Below are 16387 nucleotides of genomic sequence, written 5' to 3' on the forward strand. Positions count from 1 at the left end.
CTACCAGCAGCTATCACTAAGTGTGGAACACAAATAAAGACTGGTTATCTTTCAGAGAGAGTTTGCTTTGATTAAATATCAATTAACACATACAAAAGGCTTGGTGGGAAGGGAGTTAGCAATGCAAGGCAGTGGATGCTCTCATAGCTGTGCTTAAGTCCAGCTCTCATTTTGGAAGCTGTCCAAAGAAGTGGAGTGAACAGGATACTGAGATGTTTCAAAAAGTTGGAAGGAATGTGTGGGAGGAGTTTGGGAAGGGCGTGGAAAACAGTTCGGTATTGGCCGGGGGGGGGGGGGACACAAGCATGCATCTGTTCTAACTGAAGTGCGATGAGGAACTTCAGCATCTCTGTTTGCTCCTCCATGACTTTTATCATCTGCTCATGGGCCTTTTGAATGCGCTCCACACGGTCCTTTCTATCCCATCTTTCCATTTTTCTCCCTCCATTCTCTTTTTTTCTGCCTCAGACAATTGGAGCACCTCACAGAACATGTTCTCCTTGCTCCACCTTAGTCACTTCCTTATCTGATGAAGGTGCTCCGCCAGTGTGTAGGTGGTTCCCCTGAATGCCACATCTGCAGAAGCACAAGAAACAATAATATAGAGAAGCATGATTGTTAGTGCATGCACAGCACTGCATCATGACATTAAAATACACCTCTTTTCACATATGAATTGTTTCTCACTGTTCCCTGGCAAGCAACAGCTCGGTGGATACACTAAACATGGTGAGTTTGGCCCAGAGGGCAGGTGGTTGGGCGTTCAAGATGGGGCAAAGGGTCTACTTTTTTTTTAAAAAAAAAACGGGATCACTGGAGGCAAGTAGGGACAATATTGTAAATTCTGCCACCATTTTCCACAGGTGGGGATCACTGAAGCAGATATCTCACTCCTGGCGGTAAGAAAGAATGCAAGGGTGCATCTACTTCACGCATTCAGCTTCAGACCTGGATCCTATGCTGCTTGCCTGTGTGCCGCTTTGGTCCCTGCGCCAGTGATTGTCGATTGGCCCAGGAAAGTTTCTTACAACAGAGGAAGGAACAGAGCAGCTCTGCCAAGGAACCTTCGACAGAGGATTGGCGAGGACCTCCAGGAAAGTGTCCTAGCGATCTCTCTGGAGGATTCCTATGAAATCTTGGTGTGCATCAACACACTGTACCATCACACTGCTTAGCTGCACAGGGGAATGTGAAGCATGCTCAAAACACAGCTAGTCTTGTACATTTCTATCCCTTCACCCACTTCTACCGGATACAGAAAAAAGGACACCTATATGTCAAATAACCGAGCGGCATCAGCTCAAAAAGATCACTTACCAGGTGTCTGCTCTCCAGCATCTGGCTCGCCAGAGATGGACTGCTGAGACTGGCTAGACACCTCCTGTGAGGAGAAGAGTTCCCGATTCGCAGCACCACCGGACGACTCTGCCGTGGGCTCCACATCATCCTCCAAGTCCACCTCTAGGGTCCATGACTTTGTCCTCAGGGTTAGGTCCACTGTCCACCGCCTCTAGCCCCATCCAAGTATCCACAGGGCTCTTGGCAGTGCAGATAGGGTCCCCGCGAGGATGGCGTCCAGCTCTTTATAGAAGCAGCAGGTCTTCAGCACAACACTTGAGCAACCGTTTGCCTTCCTCGCCTTATGGTACACTTGTCTCAGCACCTTTATCTTCGCTTGGAACTGCACAGTGTCCTGATCGTAGCAGCCCTTATCGCACAAACCATATGAAATCTGCCCATAGAAATCTGTCAAAATTCCTTCAGCTGGAGCAGAGCTGGGACTGGACAGCCTCCTCTCCCCATATACTCAGCAGATCCAAATGCTCCACTGTGGTCCAAGTGGGAGACTACTTGCCCAGTGGAGCCGCCATAGTCAGCGGAGAGAATGTGATGTGAGCTCTCCATGCTGAGCAAACAGGAAGTAGAATTTCAAAAATGGCCTTTAAAGATGGAGGGGATGATGCTTGTTTACCTAGGTGCAGGACAGTGGAGTTCGAACTGCTGACCTGAACGGTCAGGATGGTCACTGTGGGACCTCCCGGAGGCCAATTACAGTGACAAAACGAAGCGCTGTGTCTACGCTGACATTTGGTCAATAAAAACTTTGCCGCAAAAAGCTCCATGCCTCTCATCGAGATGGTTTTATTTTGTTGCCAAAACAGGTGAATTTGGTCAGCAAAAGTGGCATTGTAGTATGTACACCTCTCCTATTTTGTCGATAAAAACTGCCTTTTGCCAACAAAAATCTGTAGCGTAAACAAGGTCTTACTTTCATATCCAACACTAGCATTTTTCTGAATGTTTTTTGACAATATCCAGTATTTAAAGACAATACAACATTGTTATCAAACAGCTTTGCTGTCCAGTGACGGTCATGCAGTTCCTTTCGGTTCTTGGTACTGCAGAGCTGTATTTGCATACTTTAATTGTTAAATGCAAGCCTGCAAACTGAACAGTCACCTAACCCTTGTCTCTATTATCCCCATTTATAAGAGCTAAGGTTTCCTGTCTCACAAAGGCATTCTGAGGATTAGTTAATGTTTGTAAGGCACTTTAAGAGTAAAGGTAATTTTATTAACGTTGAGTCAGTCGAATATGGGTGGATCAGCTCAGATATCTGATCACAATATCTTGAGAGATATAAAAGTATCTTATCATTCTGCAAATAAAATTTAAAAAAAGAATAAATAGAGCTCTTTGTGCATTCCCAGTTAATAAGCAACCAGGTAGGGTTTATACAAGCAATGCATTACAGTGACAATAAAATCCATCAGTAACAAATTACAAAATTTTCTTAAAGGTCTTAGGTGAGAACTGATTCACAGTCAGTAACTTTTTGCAGTTGTATGTTTATATGGTGATATGCATTTAGCTATCTACAATGGCCACAGGATACAATCTGATGGCATTGGGGGGTAAAATGCTCCACATGTTTTTGAATATTTAATTGCAATGCCCACTGCCAACTAGATATATACTCTTGTACATACTCCTGAATATCAGCAATTATTATTGACAAGAATTACTTACCTTTGGAAAACTATCAGACTGTTATAACAATGCAATAAGATCATACAGCTGGTAGATAATTCTGAATTTAACTAATATAAATCATGTAACAATATGTAGAAAGAATCCAGTGTCTTGGGAATATGTAAACAAACTTACCACTTTGCATTCTAGACTGTACAGAGGATCAATACAGTTGCTCCCCCTTAATACATTCTCTGGTATAAAACTGCCAGGCTCAACTTATGTTAAATTTGCAATTTGTATTTATAGTTGTAGAGGGAGGAGGTGGGAAATCTCATTTGCTTCCTTTAAATTCAAGGCCTCACAGTGAAAAAGACTGTCAGAAATAAAAACCTGTCTCAGCTCTGACCATTCATGGGCCTCTGACACTTCTTTTCATTATTGTGTCCCCACATAGTACAGTCAACATATATCCTCCTTAAAAACAAACTAAGACTACTCTTAATGTGGGTGGACCCTACATCCATTGCCCTAATTAATTAGCAGGAATTCCTTGGGTATCAGATACAAATGAGGAGAGGATTTAAAGTGGCAAAAAGTATTCCACATGGTACAACTACTCAATTTAAATATTATGGGTTTGATTCTAATTTACACTAAACTATCTTCAAGTGAGTGTAAGTCACATTTATAGCCACTTTAAAACCCCTTTAACAACACCACAGTGATGTCAAGGGGCCTTAGCGTAAATAAGAATCCAAGCCTGTATCTTTGCACAATAGATACTTGATAAACGCCTTATATTTTGACAATTTTGAACAAAATTAAAAGTAGAGAAAACATTTGTCTCTTGCTAAGTCAGGCTACAGAGCTGTAACTCACGAAAGCTTATGCTCAAATAAATTTGTTAGTCTCTAAGGTGCCACAAGTACTCCTTTTCTTTTCGCAAATACAGACTAACACGGCTGCTACTCTGAAACCAGGCTAAAGTTGTGTTAGTTTAGAGATACTATTAAGTAGTTGTGTTTTGAGGGGATCCGAGTGCCACATCACAATTCAAACATTGTTCTGCTAATGTCCTGTTTTGGTTTGGTTTATTAAAAAGTGTTCATGTGGTCAAATAGTAAAAGATGCCCAGCTTTCCTTTTTAATCCTGGCTTAAGACAAGATAAACATATTTATGGCACTAAAAATCTGGCACCAGGTGCTTTTTTTAAAAAGGTGTTTACGTGCCTAAATAACTGTAAAAATCTGGTCTTTAAAGCTTGGTCTTGCACCCCTAAACTCACAAAGTTTTGCCACTGCTTCTGTAGGAACAGAACTGGACCCTTTGTCTCTCTCACCGCACTGCTCTCGTACCATTTTCTTCCCAGAAGAACCTGGATTTCCTTCTTTTGTATTTTTCCCAACAGTATCGGTCTAACAACTTACACTTCACTCCCCCCCCCGCCCCAAAAGTCATATGAAGGCCAGTTCAAACTCCCATTTTTAAGACACCAATCTTGCAAAAAAACTTAAGCATATGCAGAACTTTACACAAACAAGTAGTCCCACTGAAACCAATGGGGACCATTCATACGTTTAAGACTTTGCAGGATCAAACCCTAAGATGGTAAACTATTCAGGACAAGGACCTTGCCTTTGCAGGCACTTGTATGGTGCCTAACACAATGGGGCCCTGATCTTGATTTCGGCTTCTGTTACAAATATTAAATAATAAAATCTTGCAAGTACCTCAACTGCCCATCACCTAGAGCCTATGTGTTGCAAAACTGTTCTAACCCTTATACCTCCAGGCACAATTTTGCTGCCACCAACTTCAGAGCTCACCCATACCTCAGTTTTGAACACAGTATAACTTTTATGTGAAATGTCAATTTTCTTTTCTTAAATTTGCAAAGATGTTGAAATTCCCATCAATGTTAATCTTATTTCTGTGGAAGGGATGAAACAAACACATTCTGATTGTTACTGATTGCGTGCTGGTAAATGCCAGCCTACACCCAATGCACTTACTTTTTTTGTTCTTTCCGGTTTATTTGCTCCTTGTTCAGAAAATGAGCCTTCATCAGGTGGCACTGTTAGGCGTAATCTACAGACATTCATCTAGAAAGAAACAAAGGTTTTCTTTCAGTTTTAAGAATGCTAAGAAAGGTCATTTTAACAGACCCCTCTACAAAATAAGATGCACTAGTTTTTGAGTTTTCATCCATGCCACAAACAATGGAAAAAGTTACTTTCTAATGGCTGGGTTCTTTAGCTGGCAAGAACTAATTCAAGGAGAACATTACATACCTGAAATAATAACATGCTGTTGACTGAAATGGGGTTTTGCTATGTTCACCCAAATGACATTGGGGATTGAAATACACTAACACTGAAAATAGTTTTCTTCAGTTTCTCTGCCTTGGATTGAAATTTGGCACATCTTTGATCTTTAAAATGGGAGATTCAGTATCTGAAAACACAAAATGCTTTCTAGAACAGACCCTGTTTTTATGTCGAGGACATACCAATAGCTTGATCCTGGAAACACTCATGAGTTTAGTTCCACTGAATTCAATGAGATTAATCACATCGGTAAATTATGCACATGGCCAAAAGTTCATAAACTCTTTCATAAAAAAGTGTAATCAAGGTCCCTCTTCCTATGTGATCTTGGAAAAGCCACTTCCTCGTTGGTGAAATGGGGTTAATAATACTATTTTCCCATCACATTGTTTCCCTTTGTTGTCTGTTTAGATTGTAAGCTCTTTGAGGCAGGGACTGTCTTTTATTACAAGTTTGTTCAGTGCCTAGCATGACAGGGTCCCAGTCTTGGCTGGAGCCTTTAGGTGCTACAATAAAAAGCAATAATGATTTCTAAGCAATAGATACCAACTATTGAAATACAAAACGCATTCTGTCCAAACAAAAATCCCAGACTCTCTCTGACATCTCCTTGTGGATGTCTAGCTCTCAAATTCCCCTCCCCACAAAAATCCCTCCCTCCCGCTTTCTCAGCCACTATGGACACCATTACCGTCCTACCTGTCACGCAGGCCCATAATGTGGGTATCATCTTGGATTCTGACCTCCATGTCTAATTCTTCACAATTCTTTGTGCGTAACAGGTCTAAGCTATGGCCTTTCCTATCCATTCACACAGCTAAAATGTTCATCCAGGCCCTCATGCCTCAATTACTACATCCTTTTCTCCAGCATTGAAAAATGCAATCCTGTTTCACTCAGTCACTGAAATTGCTACTGCACAGATCATTTTCTCAGCCTGTTGCTTTGACCAGTTCATCCCTCTATTAACTCCCCTTGCTCTGTCACTTTGAACATAAGCTACTGGTCTTCACTTTCAAGGCCCTTTAGATCCATTTATATCAGTGATACTCAGACCTCAGTGGTTCAGGAGCCAAATTAGTGATCAACATTACCCAAAAGACACCATCACATGAATTCTTTGTTTCATTTACTATAGTGCTATATATTCATATTTCAACAGTATGACGGGAAATATTTAGTTTTTACTCAGCAAAATAACTCACCACGTATTATTTTATCAACTACAGTTGTTTAACAACATAGTAAAAACATCCAGATTGGTTAATAATTAAATCACAGTGTTTTAATATCATGTGCTGCAAAGAGCTGCAGGAGACACATTAAAGAGCCACTTGTGGCTCACAAGCGAGACTCAGTCTGACTATCACTGATTTAGATCTTTAGATCCATTTGCAAAACAATTTTAAACACAAAAAGAGCTCAGTGCCATTAATCAGCATTCATTATCAAACCTACAACAACAAGCCAAAGTGCATGTGATGAAGGAAGTTAAATTTGGTAACGAAACATTTTAATTTCCAGTTTCCAGAGGAATAAACAATGTGATTTATTTTTAAACGATGAATACAACCTTGACTGTGTCCACGTACACTGGCTTTTGACACTGATTAGGTGGTATCTGTAACTGTCATTAAAGAGAATTCCAGATTCTTCCTTTCAGCCATTATAACAGAGAACTTTAAGGCACTTCCTGTTTATAAGTTAATAACCGTACCCTACACTACTAAACTCCTTGACTTTGGAGTTTATTGGCACAAAATATGACTATCAGGAAGCCCATATACACCTCTTATCACCCCCTTTCCCCCACCCATCCCCTTAATTTTTACTTTCCACTGTTCTTTCCTCCCATCAACTTAGCAAGGCTCTTCTCCCTAATACATATTCATTTACAGGCATGAACCAGAAGGGAGAGGTGGGCAGTCTTCCAATATAAGCAAACAAAGACAAACATTTATGAGTGTTCTTGTGGAGACAAGCACCTTCCTGACCCCTAGGATGGCAAGGGAACACAAGGGAATTTAGGGGGTTGCAAGGGAAGGTGATGAAAGAAAGAAGGCCAAATCTTGCTCCCAGTGATTTCAGACCAGACAGAATTGAATACAGTCTCCCTTTCAGTGATTTGACAACCTCTATTTCTTTGATTTTAGGTATTTTTCTTGTTCACAGACAAGAGAACGATAAACAGAAGCCTACACCATCTTTGAAGCAAGCAAAGTGCATGGCATTCAACAAAGGAGCCAGTCAGCAGTTGATTTAAATATTCACAGTAAAATTATTTGTCAGTAATCATACTGAAATTATACAAGTCCCCATACGCTGACTGGTGAATAGTGACTGTCTGCCAGAGTACAGGGAATGAGATTCACATGCTATTTGGTTACTGCACCCAAACAATAATTATGCAGACCCACAATCAGAGTGCAGGAAACTGAATAACTGGGAAGAGTAATAAATTAGGGTTAGCAATTGCACAGCATCCCCAGCTCTTTGACTGGTTCTTTCATTGGTTCTTTGGTTGGCTGAGACCACGGATATTTATATTTTTCCTTTCTCCTCTTTCTTTTTCTTTAAGTTTAAAAAAAATTCAAGGTAGCACCCTTTTCATACTTCATTCTCTATTATCCCCCCAAAACATTACTGTATTTATATTACCATAACGCCTAGGAGCCCTTCTTTTCTCTGCCCTTTATTTCCCCATCCCCTCAGGCGCATAGCAGTACGCATATGCACACACACTCCAGAAGATCATATTTTCATCAGTATTTCTGCTCTGAGTACTTCAAGCAGCAAAGTGAAACAAAAACTTTACTGTTTCACATTTCAGCTTGCAATGCTCACAGAATACTAAAGGCCAGACTGTTGTAGAGTTCATCAGTTGACAAGACTGGGATCCCCCATCAAATTCTACAGACCCTTTTGGAGACATAGATGAAGAAACTGCACATCATCACCCCGCAGAAATGGAATTTTACCAAACAGGACTGTACCCATACTTTCACAATCACCATACATCCCCAATTAAATCAGAACCCATGCACCAATCCCAACATCTCTGCAAATGCCACAGAAAACAATCACACATTTTCAAACAGAACCAGTCACTAGCCTTTTGGACGAACACCAGCCTGACGGTTTGTCTCAAGGGGCACATGAAAGAAGTAGCTGCATGACGCCATAAAACAGATTGGGCATATACTTACACAACCTCACTTGGGATTCCAGAATCTCTGATGCCACAAAGCATTGAACCAACTCTCCCATTCAATTTTAATAGAAAATGTAATTGAAAGATTTTTTTTCCCCCCACACAAGTTACATACACATGTGGCCAGATCCTCAGCTGATGTTGCCTCTTGGGGAAGTAGCGTTTTGCATTGTTTGTTCACAAATTTATTGGTCAAATCAAGGAACAATTGTAATGAGCTCCAGAGGGAATCAACCCCAGCACTCTCTAGCTGTGGGGATGGTTGCAGAAATTCCTCAGAAAAAGACGGGGTACCTCAGATACAGACTAGGGAGAGACTGAACTAAGTGCTGGGTGAAGGGCGGAGAAATATGACTGAGCTGAAAGTGAAGAAGAAATGGACTGAAACACTGGGGTTATGTGGAAAGACCCTTTCAGTTGCTATAACAAGTACTGTGTTGCTGTAGAGCTTGTAGCATAGACGCACCGGTACTCTGAGTAGGCAGCCAAGTTATGGACTGGAAGCATTCGCCCATCTACCTCCATGTCATCATAGAATATCAAGGTTGGAAGGGACCTCAGGAGGTCATCTAGTCCAACCCCCTGCTCAAAACAGGACCAATCCCCAATTTTTGCCCCAGATCCCTAAAAGGCCCCCTCAAGGATTGAACTCACAACCCTGGGTTTAGCAGGCTAATGTTCAAATCACTGAGCTATCCCTCACAACAGGTTAGAATGAAATTGACCGTATCATGCTATTACTGAACTCCTGGTAGATGTAGGGGTATAACTTTGGTTTTATAAAGAATCAGAAACAATCTAAAAAAATCCATCACTTGTAAACTTTATAATTTGCAGTGACCACAGTTTTAGCAAACTACTCAACAAAGAAAGTAATCCCAATTTGGCCAATACTATGTGCCCACTGTTTACTCTGCGATAACCACCAACCTATGAGCAATATTCCCAGAGCTACGCTGGATGTCATCTGTGAGACTGATGCACACACAGGGAAGCAAAGACAGGTTCACTACAGCTCTTAACATTAGTTTGCCAAATGGAATGGAAGTTAATAATTGGAGACTTATTATATCATGCAGGATATCACCAAAGATAGTTTGTTGCAATATAGCACTTAAAAAGAAAATACTGACGGTAAGTTTAAAATTTTAGACTATATTAAAAAAAAATAGGGCCCCACTTCCACAATCCTTATTCACACTGAGCAGCATGCTCCTTGAATAAGCAGGGGTCTGCTTTACACAAGTAAGAGTAACAGACTCAAACCCTGAATGATTATTTTGACAAATGTTCTGCAGACTTTTTTTTTCTAAGCAAAATACTAGTGAAATATGTGGAGCCAGAATGCCAGCAATAGGCTTAGAATGACCAAAATGATATTTTTCTAGCAAAGTAATATTTGTCTATTGATAATCTGTCCTTCCTAAGATCTCCATATTGCTCCCACTGGAGTAAGACGCTCAATATTGACCCAACTACTGAAAATGTCAAAATTCCCACTGACTTTAGAGGGTGTGGGATCAAAAAGCCGGAGATGTTATTGGTTATGCCAATAAAGATACAATTGCTTCTGGCACTCAAGTGGTTTGGGGACTGGAATTTTGTCGAGTAATTCCCTGCTGCTTGCCTCCATAGACTTTTTTTGATCTTTGCTCAATGGGTGAAGCTTAAGAACCACTCACTCTGCATAGGGTCCGAAGTTATTCTAAACTTCTGAAGACAAGACAAGAAACAAGTCTTTAGTTTCAGTCAGTGCAGAAAGATTAATCTGGTGATAAGGTACAATTGACAATCTGTGGAAAAAATGTAATTATAGCCACCTTTAGATTCATCTCTAAAACAACATGATTAATGGACACTTTTCCTGTGATTGCAGGTAGATGGAACTATGACATCTTGTGTTGGGTGTAATTTTACTTCATTTGTTATTCCAAGTGTTTTCATTCCTTTTTTGAATAGCCATGTTTGGGAGCTAACATTTCACTACAAAAGAGAGTTTTACTTGCAAATTAATTCCGTTGTTGCCACTAGAAAAAGGGACTACATTCTTACAAATTACCAGAACTACATATTTTTACTTTGTCCTGGAATGTAGGCTAGAGTAGATTAAGTAAAAAAAAAAAAAAAGAAAGAAACTTGTATTCTAAAATATACTCTCAATATTAACCTGTTTAGAAGAAAAATATCAAACATGAAACTTATTATGAATAATGAGGATGGGAATCACTTTATTCTTAAGAATTAGGAAGTAAGGCCACATTATACTATGTAATTCTCCACTAAAATATCTTATTTCCTTATTATTACTATAATAATAAATAATAGCAGTTTCCAAAGCTTTCTAATTTTCCGGTTTAATAACTTCGCTTCTCACCCACCATGAGTCTAAGTTTGTGTACTCCTTATATTTGTGATGAAGAGTGAAGTCAGAGAGTTAACTGGCTCCTAGCATACAAAGGCAGATGACTTTGCTACAGCAACTTCACCAGTCTCACTGGTTACTGTATGCAACAGGTGTCATGATAACATTCCTCACTGGTTTTGTGTTCTCTGATGAACAGGTGGGTGTTGCTGTTAGATGAACAGAGATAACTATTATGTATTCCAAAAGAACAGCTCTGTGTTAGCTTGAAAGCTTGTCTCTCTCATCAACAGAAGTAGGTCCATTAAAAAGATACCAGCTTTGTCTGCACAACTTCTGTTGATCACGGGTGTGAAAAAACACCCCCCCCGACCCGCATAATTTTCACTGTCAAAAGCATCGGGGAGAACAGCGCTATGTCAATGGGAGAGTGTCTAGAGGGGGAGGGATAGCTCAGTGGTTTGAGCATTGGCCTGCTAAACCCAGGGTTGTGAGTTCAATCCTTGAGGGGGCCATTTGGGATCTGGGGCAAAAATTGGGGATTGGTCCTGCTTTGAGCAGGGGGTTGGACTAGATGACCTCCTGAGGTCCCTTCTAACCCTGATATTCTATGATACTGCCAATATAGCTACCGCCACTTGTTGGGGTGGTTTAATTATGCCAGCAGGAGAGATTTCTCCCATCAGCATAGAGTGGCTACACAAGAGACTTTACAGCAGCACAGCTGCAGCTGTACAGCTGTGCTGCTGTAAGGTCTGTAGCGTAGACATAGCCATTACCTCACTCACCTTGTCTCTCTAAAAAGATTAGTCACACAACAACACTGGTTTGTAATGACAAGCTTATCACCTGATCCTTGTTGATTTATTGCCACTACAGCAGGTAAAGAATGTGTGTCCTCTCATGATAACAGCATATGTTGTTATAGTACTGAAAAAGCTATTTAAAGTAGGGTGGGTGTAGGAACATTCTTGTCACTATATCTGCCAGAATTTTAACAACATTTAGAAGACTTGCCAAGCAGATGCTTACATCATCATTACCGATCTTATCTTGATTATGAAAGATTCCAAAATATTTAAATATTGTTCTATATAAAAGGCTCATGGGTTTAAAGCAACACCCACTAGCTACAGCATCTAAGGCATTAATTTAAGCATCCTTAATCTGTTGTCATCTGCATGTGAAAGTCCTTGATTCTTTAAATCCAGCTGGATGTTTGTAAACAACTGCACACCTGGAAAAACTGGAGCCACAATATTATGACTAGTAAAAGAAAACCTCATTGTAGAGCCCACAAAATTTGATCCTGTTTTCAGTAGATAATTCGATTGGAACAGAAACAAAGATGAAGCGCAGATTGGGGGGGGAAAAAAGAAGTCTGCCAAAATACATAGAGGGAAAGTTTTTGCTCTAAACTAATTAGTGAAGATTTTTAAAAAAAAACACACAACAACCAAAACACTATTTTGCAGTATCCTGCAATATTTTCTTTGAACTGTTCTTCTTTGAAATTGTGCATCTTGATGTCAAGTGTGTTCTCTCTCTAGAGTAGAAACATTAATTCTGAAAAAACATAACATAAAAAACGAAAAGCACAGGTCCAGATCCGCAAAGGGAGTTATACCCCTAAATACCTTTGAGGATCTGGGGCACAGTATTTCTCTTGAGACCAATACGCTTTCTTTTACAGCTCTAGTCTTTGCCATGCAATAAAATATATTTTGGCACATTTTTCTTCTATTCAAAAGAAAAATCATTAGTAAACTACATCTTCCTGTACACATGTATAGCTAGAGGGCAAACACTGCTGGACAAATATATGTTCTGCCCTTTAAAAACAATCCTTATTAAAGTATGTACATTAAACCAAGTCAGACTTCTTTCTGTCATCCGATGAAGTGAGCTGTAGCTCAGGAAAGCTTATGCTCAAATAAATTTGTTAGTCTCTAAGGTGCCACAAGTCCTCCTTTTCTTTCTGCTCTGTTCTGTAGCCTTTGTCTAACCCTGCTGGCTACGCGGAGTAGAAATGGGGAACTAGACATTTGCCCTACATTGTAAAAGCTCCTTTAGCGAATGGGGGAGAAGAAAAGACTCATGGATTCTGCTGCGCTCTCCACAGAGCAGAATGCCCGCAGTCTCTCCGCTCCTCCGAGCCAGCGCTGGCCGAGCCTGGTGTTGATAACCGGACCCCGCACACTAGGGCTCACGGTTACCATTGGCGAGTGCGGATTTGGGCAGCCGCTTGTGGCGGGAGGAGGGTGAAACAGCAGAACGTTCCCTAAGCCAAGGCGAGTTTCGGGCACTAGCGCCCACCCCTGCCCGAAAGCCCAGCTCAGACCAGCGGGGAGCAGCCCCCGCACGCAAGCCCCAGGCGGAGCCTGGCCCACACGGTGCCCGCTCAGAGTTAGCCCGCAGGACTCTCTGGGGTCCCGCGCGAGGAGCGGCCCCAGGCCTGGCTTCACCCCTGGCTCGGGGGCAGCAGCACCGCGCGGGAAGCAGCCCGGCGGGACCCAGCGCCCCCCGCGGCCGAGCTGGGCAGGCTGAGAGGCCGCTCCCGGGTGACTCACCCGCTTCTCGCCGGGGTCGCTGCCGCCGGCGGGCGGCCTGGGGACGGTGGTGGTGATGGTGAGCGCGGAGCTGTAGCGCAGCATCCTCCTTCGCCGCCTTCCCCCTCAGTGACTGGCGCCGGGCCCAGCCGCCCCGCTCCGGCCGGGGCCAGCAGGTGCGGCTCCAGCCAACGCCCCGGGGAGGGGCCGCCGCGCCCGCCGGGCGAGCACGGTGCTCCCCGGACTCGTCAGGCAACCCGCGTTTTAACGCTCGCCGGGCGCCTCGTCAGCAACGCAGCGGGGCGGCCCCTGTGTGCCCGGCCTGTTCGCGGGGGGGTGCGCGGGGCATGGGTGTGTACAGCAGGTGTGTGCACTAGGCATGGGTGGGTGAGTGTACAGGAGGTGTGTGCACTGGGTAGTTGTGGGTGTATGTACAGCTCTACAGCAGGCGTGTGCAGCTGGCATTTGTGGGGGGGGGGGTGCACACAGCGGATGTGTGCGTCGGGTATTTGTGGGGGGGGTGCACACAGCAGATGTGTGCGTCGGGTATTTGTGTGCGGGGGGGTGCATGTAGGGCATTTGTGGATGTGTGCATACACAGCAGGTGTGCACACTGGGTAGTGTGGTTGTGTGCATGCTCGGCAGGTGTGCACACTGGGTATTTGTTGGTGTGTTCACAGCATGGGTGCGCACTGGGTATTGGTCAGTGTGTGCACGCACGGCAGGTGTGCGCACTGGGTATTTGTGGTGGGTGCTTTGTCTGTTAGTTATTACTTGTATTTCAGCAGAATCTAGAAGCTCCACTCATGGACCTAGCATGGATTTATATCCTATTTGTGTACAGTGATTGTTCATAGTGCATAAGTATTTGTATGCATATCGTATGGAAGCATAGTGTACGTATGCAGAGTGAGTGCTTGTGTGTATGAATGCGGATATTGTAAATGCACAGTGTATAAATACATATGCATTGTGTGCCTGTTTGAATATATATAGTGTGCCTATACTTGCATGTATTGTATTTATTTGTGACAGATAGCCAAGCATTCCATCTTTTACACTTAGTATTCTGTCTTTTACACTTAGTAAACAGTATAAGACATAGTTATTTACTTGTAGTGTTGTAGGTGTGTTGGTCCCAGGATCCAGGGGGCAAAGTGGGGGAGGGAAGGTAGGCATGGTAATTTTTTTTTAATTGAACCAACATCTGTTGGTAAAAGAGATGCTTTGGAGCTCCACAGAACTCTTCTCTTGTTTCTTTCACCAATAGAAGTTGACCCATTAAAAAATATTACCTCATCCAGTTTTTGTGTTTCATTAATTATTTATGCAGTCCCATAAAATGATATAGCATTTTACAGACAATAAGATATGGCCCATTCCCCAAAGAGTTTAGATTCTAACAAAGGAGGGGAGGGGAGAGAAAGAGACAATAATAAGGTTTATATACCTATAGTGGGTTGTTGTTAATTACAGGTTCTGGGTTAGTTTGGTCTTTAAAGCTTATTTAGCTTAAAGTCTTCGATACTTGTTTTTCCCGTTTCATTTTACTTCCTTCTTTCTTATTCTCCCTCTCTTTGCTTCTGAGAATAGAACTGAAGCAATTATATAGCCTGGACAAACACAGAAGTTAACTGTCAGTAGTATGGTGCACAGCAAATGAGACAAGGGAACTGCAAAACCCCTGTCTCATTCACCATGTAACTTTGTGTATGTATACACACACAGTTACTTTCTTAGGCTCTGTGTGTCTGCCTTATGCAGTGTAATCATGGTAATAGGACGTCACACCTGAGGGGCAAAAGTTGTAGAAAAATATACCATATTTGAGATGTACGTAATAATATAATTAAGGCTATCATTATTAGCTTTGGTGTTTTCTGATTTCAGGAATGCTAAAGAAGTGGAATTAATCTGAAATGGAAAAAGGAAAACTTTGCAGTGAACTATCAAGTTTTCACCCCTTCTACCTCGAGTGTCCCCCTGCCCACCGTCACCCTTTCCTAGCACAATATAGAGAGCCATCTGCAGAGTTGGGATCCATGTGGACGGAAAGGAGTTGCACAGGCTTTTGATAAGGAGTAGTTAAGGTCTCAGGTTGGCAGTAGTGGGCTAGGGAGGACCCATCCCATCCTCCCCCCATCCTCACACAAATTCCCTGAAAAAGGTACTATAACTTCTGCAGACTCCCTCCAGAATGGGAAGCTCTCTTCAAGGTGATCAGGGGACCTGTGCTGTCAGGGAGGGGACCTCCATACAAATGGCCTTGGGCTCCTGTGGATAAGCAGGTTTGAAGGCCTGACCAATGGCTCTTCCCACACAGGAAGGAAGTAAAACTTCCTTCTCTGACTAATGAGGGGACAACTGCAATGAAATCCTTCCAGTTCGCCTCCCATGGGCGTTTCTGCAGGAAAGGGCAATCCAGCCTTCAATTAACAAAGACAGAGTTTACGATGCTGTGAAGTGTACATGTCTACATGTAGGCATTTTAAAGGGATGGATTCTTCTTCCGCAAAGCAGCACCACCCATATTTCAGGAAAGAAAGGTCAATCGCTGGCAAGGTGTGAAGGAAGTAAGCTGTGGAAGGAGGAGTGATTGTTTGGCAATGCCTTGTCAAATGGAATGATAATGCTGTAGGATTCATGAAGAATCATAAGTTTCCACATCAAGGCATGGACTCACACATGGGTTATGAAGCCAAACAAAATCCCATTTTTTATTGCTACACAAAGGGCTAGTCTACACTAGACTTGCTGCAGCTGTACCGATATAGCTGCTCCACTGAAGCACGACTAGAGCAGACGCTCTATGCCGATGAGAGACAGTTTTCCCATCAGCATAATTACTCCACCTCTCCCAGTGGCGGTAGCCATGTCAATGGGGAGCTTCTCCCACTGTCCACACCAGCGCTTAGGTCTGTGTTACTTACGTCACTTTTCCACACCCTGAGTGACTTAAGT

The 16387-nt window shown here is 42.5% G+C and overlaps 1 protein-coding gene across 1 annotated transcript in view; it reads right to left on the reverse strand.

Annotated features, from left to right (window-relative positions):
* MYZAP (myocardial zonula adherens protein) overlaps positions 1-13637 on the reverse strand; it is an 89812-nt gene extending 76175 nt beyond the window's left edge. Inside the window, exons 1-2 of the mRNA XM_048867034.2 lie at positions 13448-13637; positions 4990-5079 (exon numbers count right to left, since the gene is read on the reverse strand). Coding sequence (XP_048722991.2) covers positions 4990-5079; positions 13448-13531 — 174 coding nt within the window. The 5' untranslated portion in view covers positions 13532-13637. The remainder of the gene's footprint in view (positions 1-4989; positions 5080-13447) is intronic.
* Positions 13638-16387: the final 2750 nt, after the last annotated feature.

This window comes from Caretta caretta, chromosome 10, assembly GCF_965140235.1.
Source record: "Caretta caretta isolate rCarCar2 chromosome 10, rCarCar1.hap1, whole genome shotgun sequence".
Lineage (NCBI taxonomy): Eukaryota > Metazoa > Chordata > Testudines > Cheloniidae > Caretta > Caretta caretta.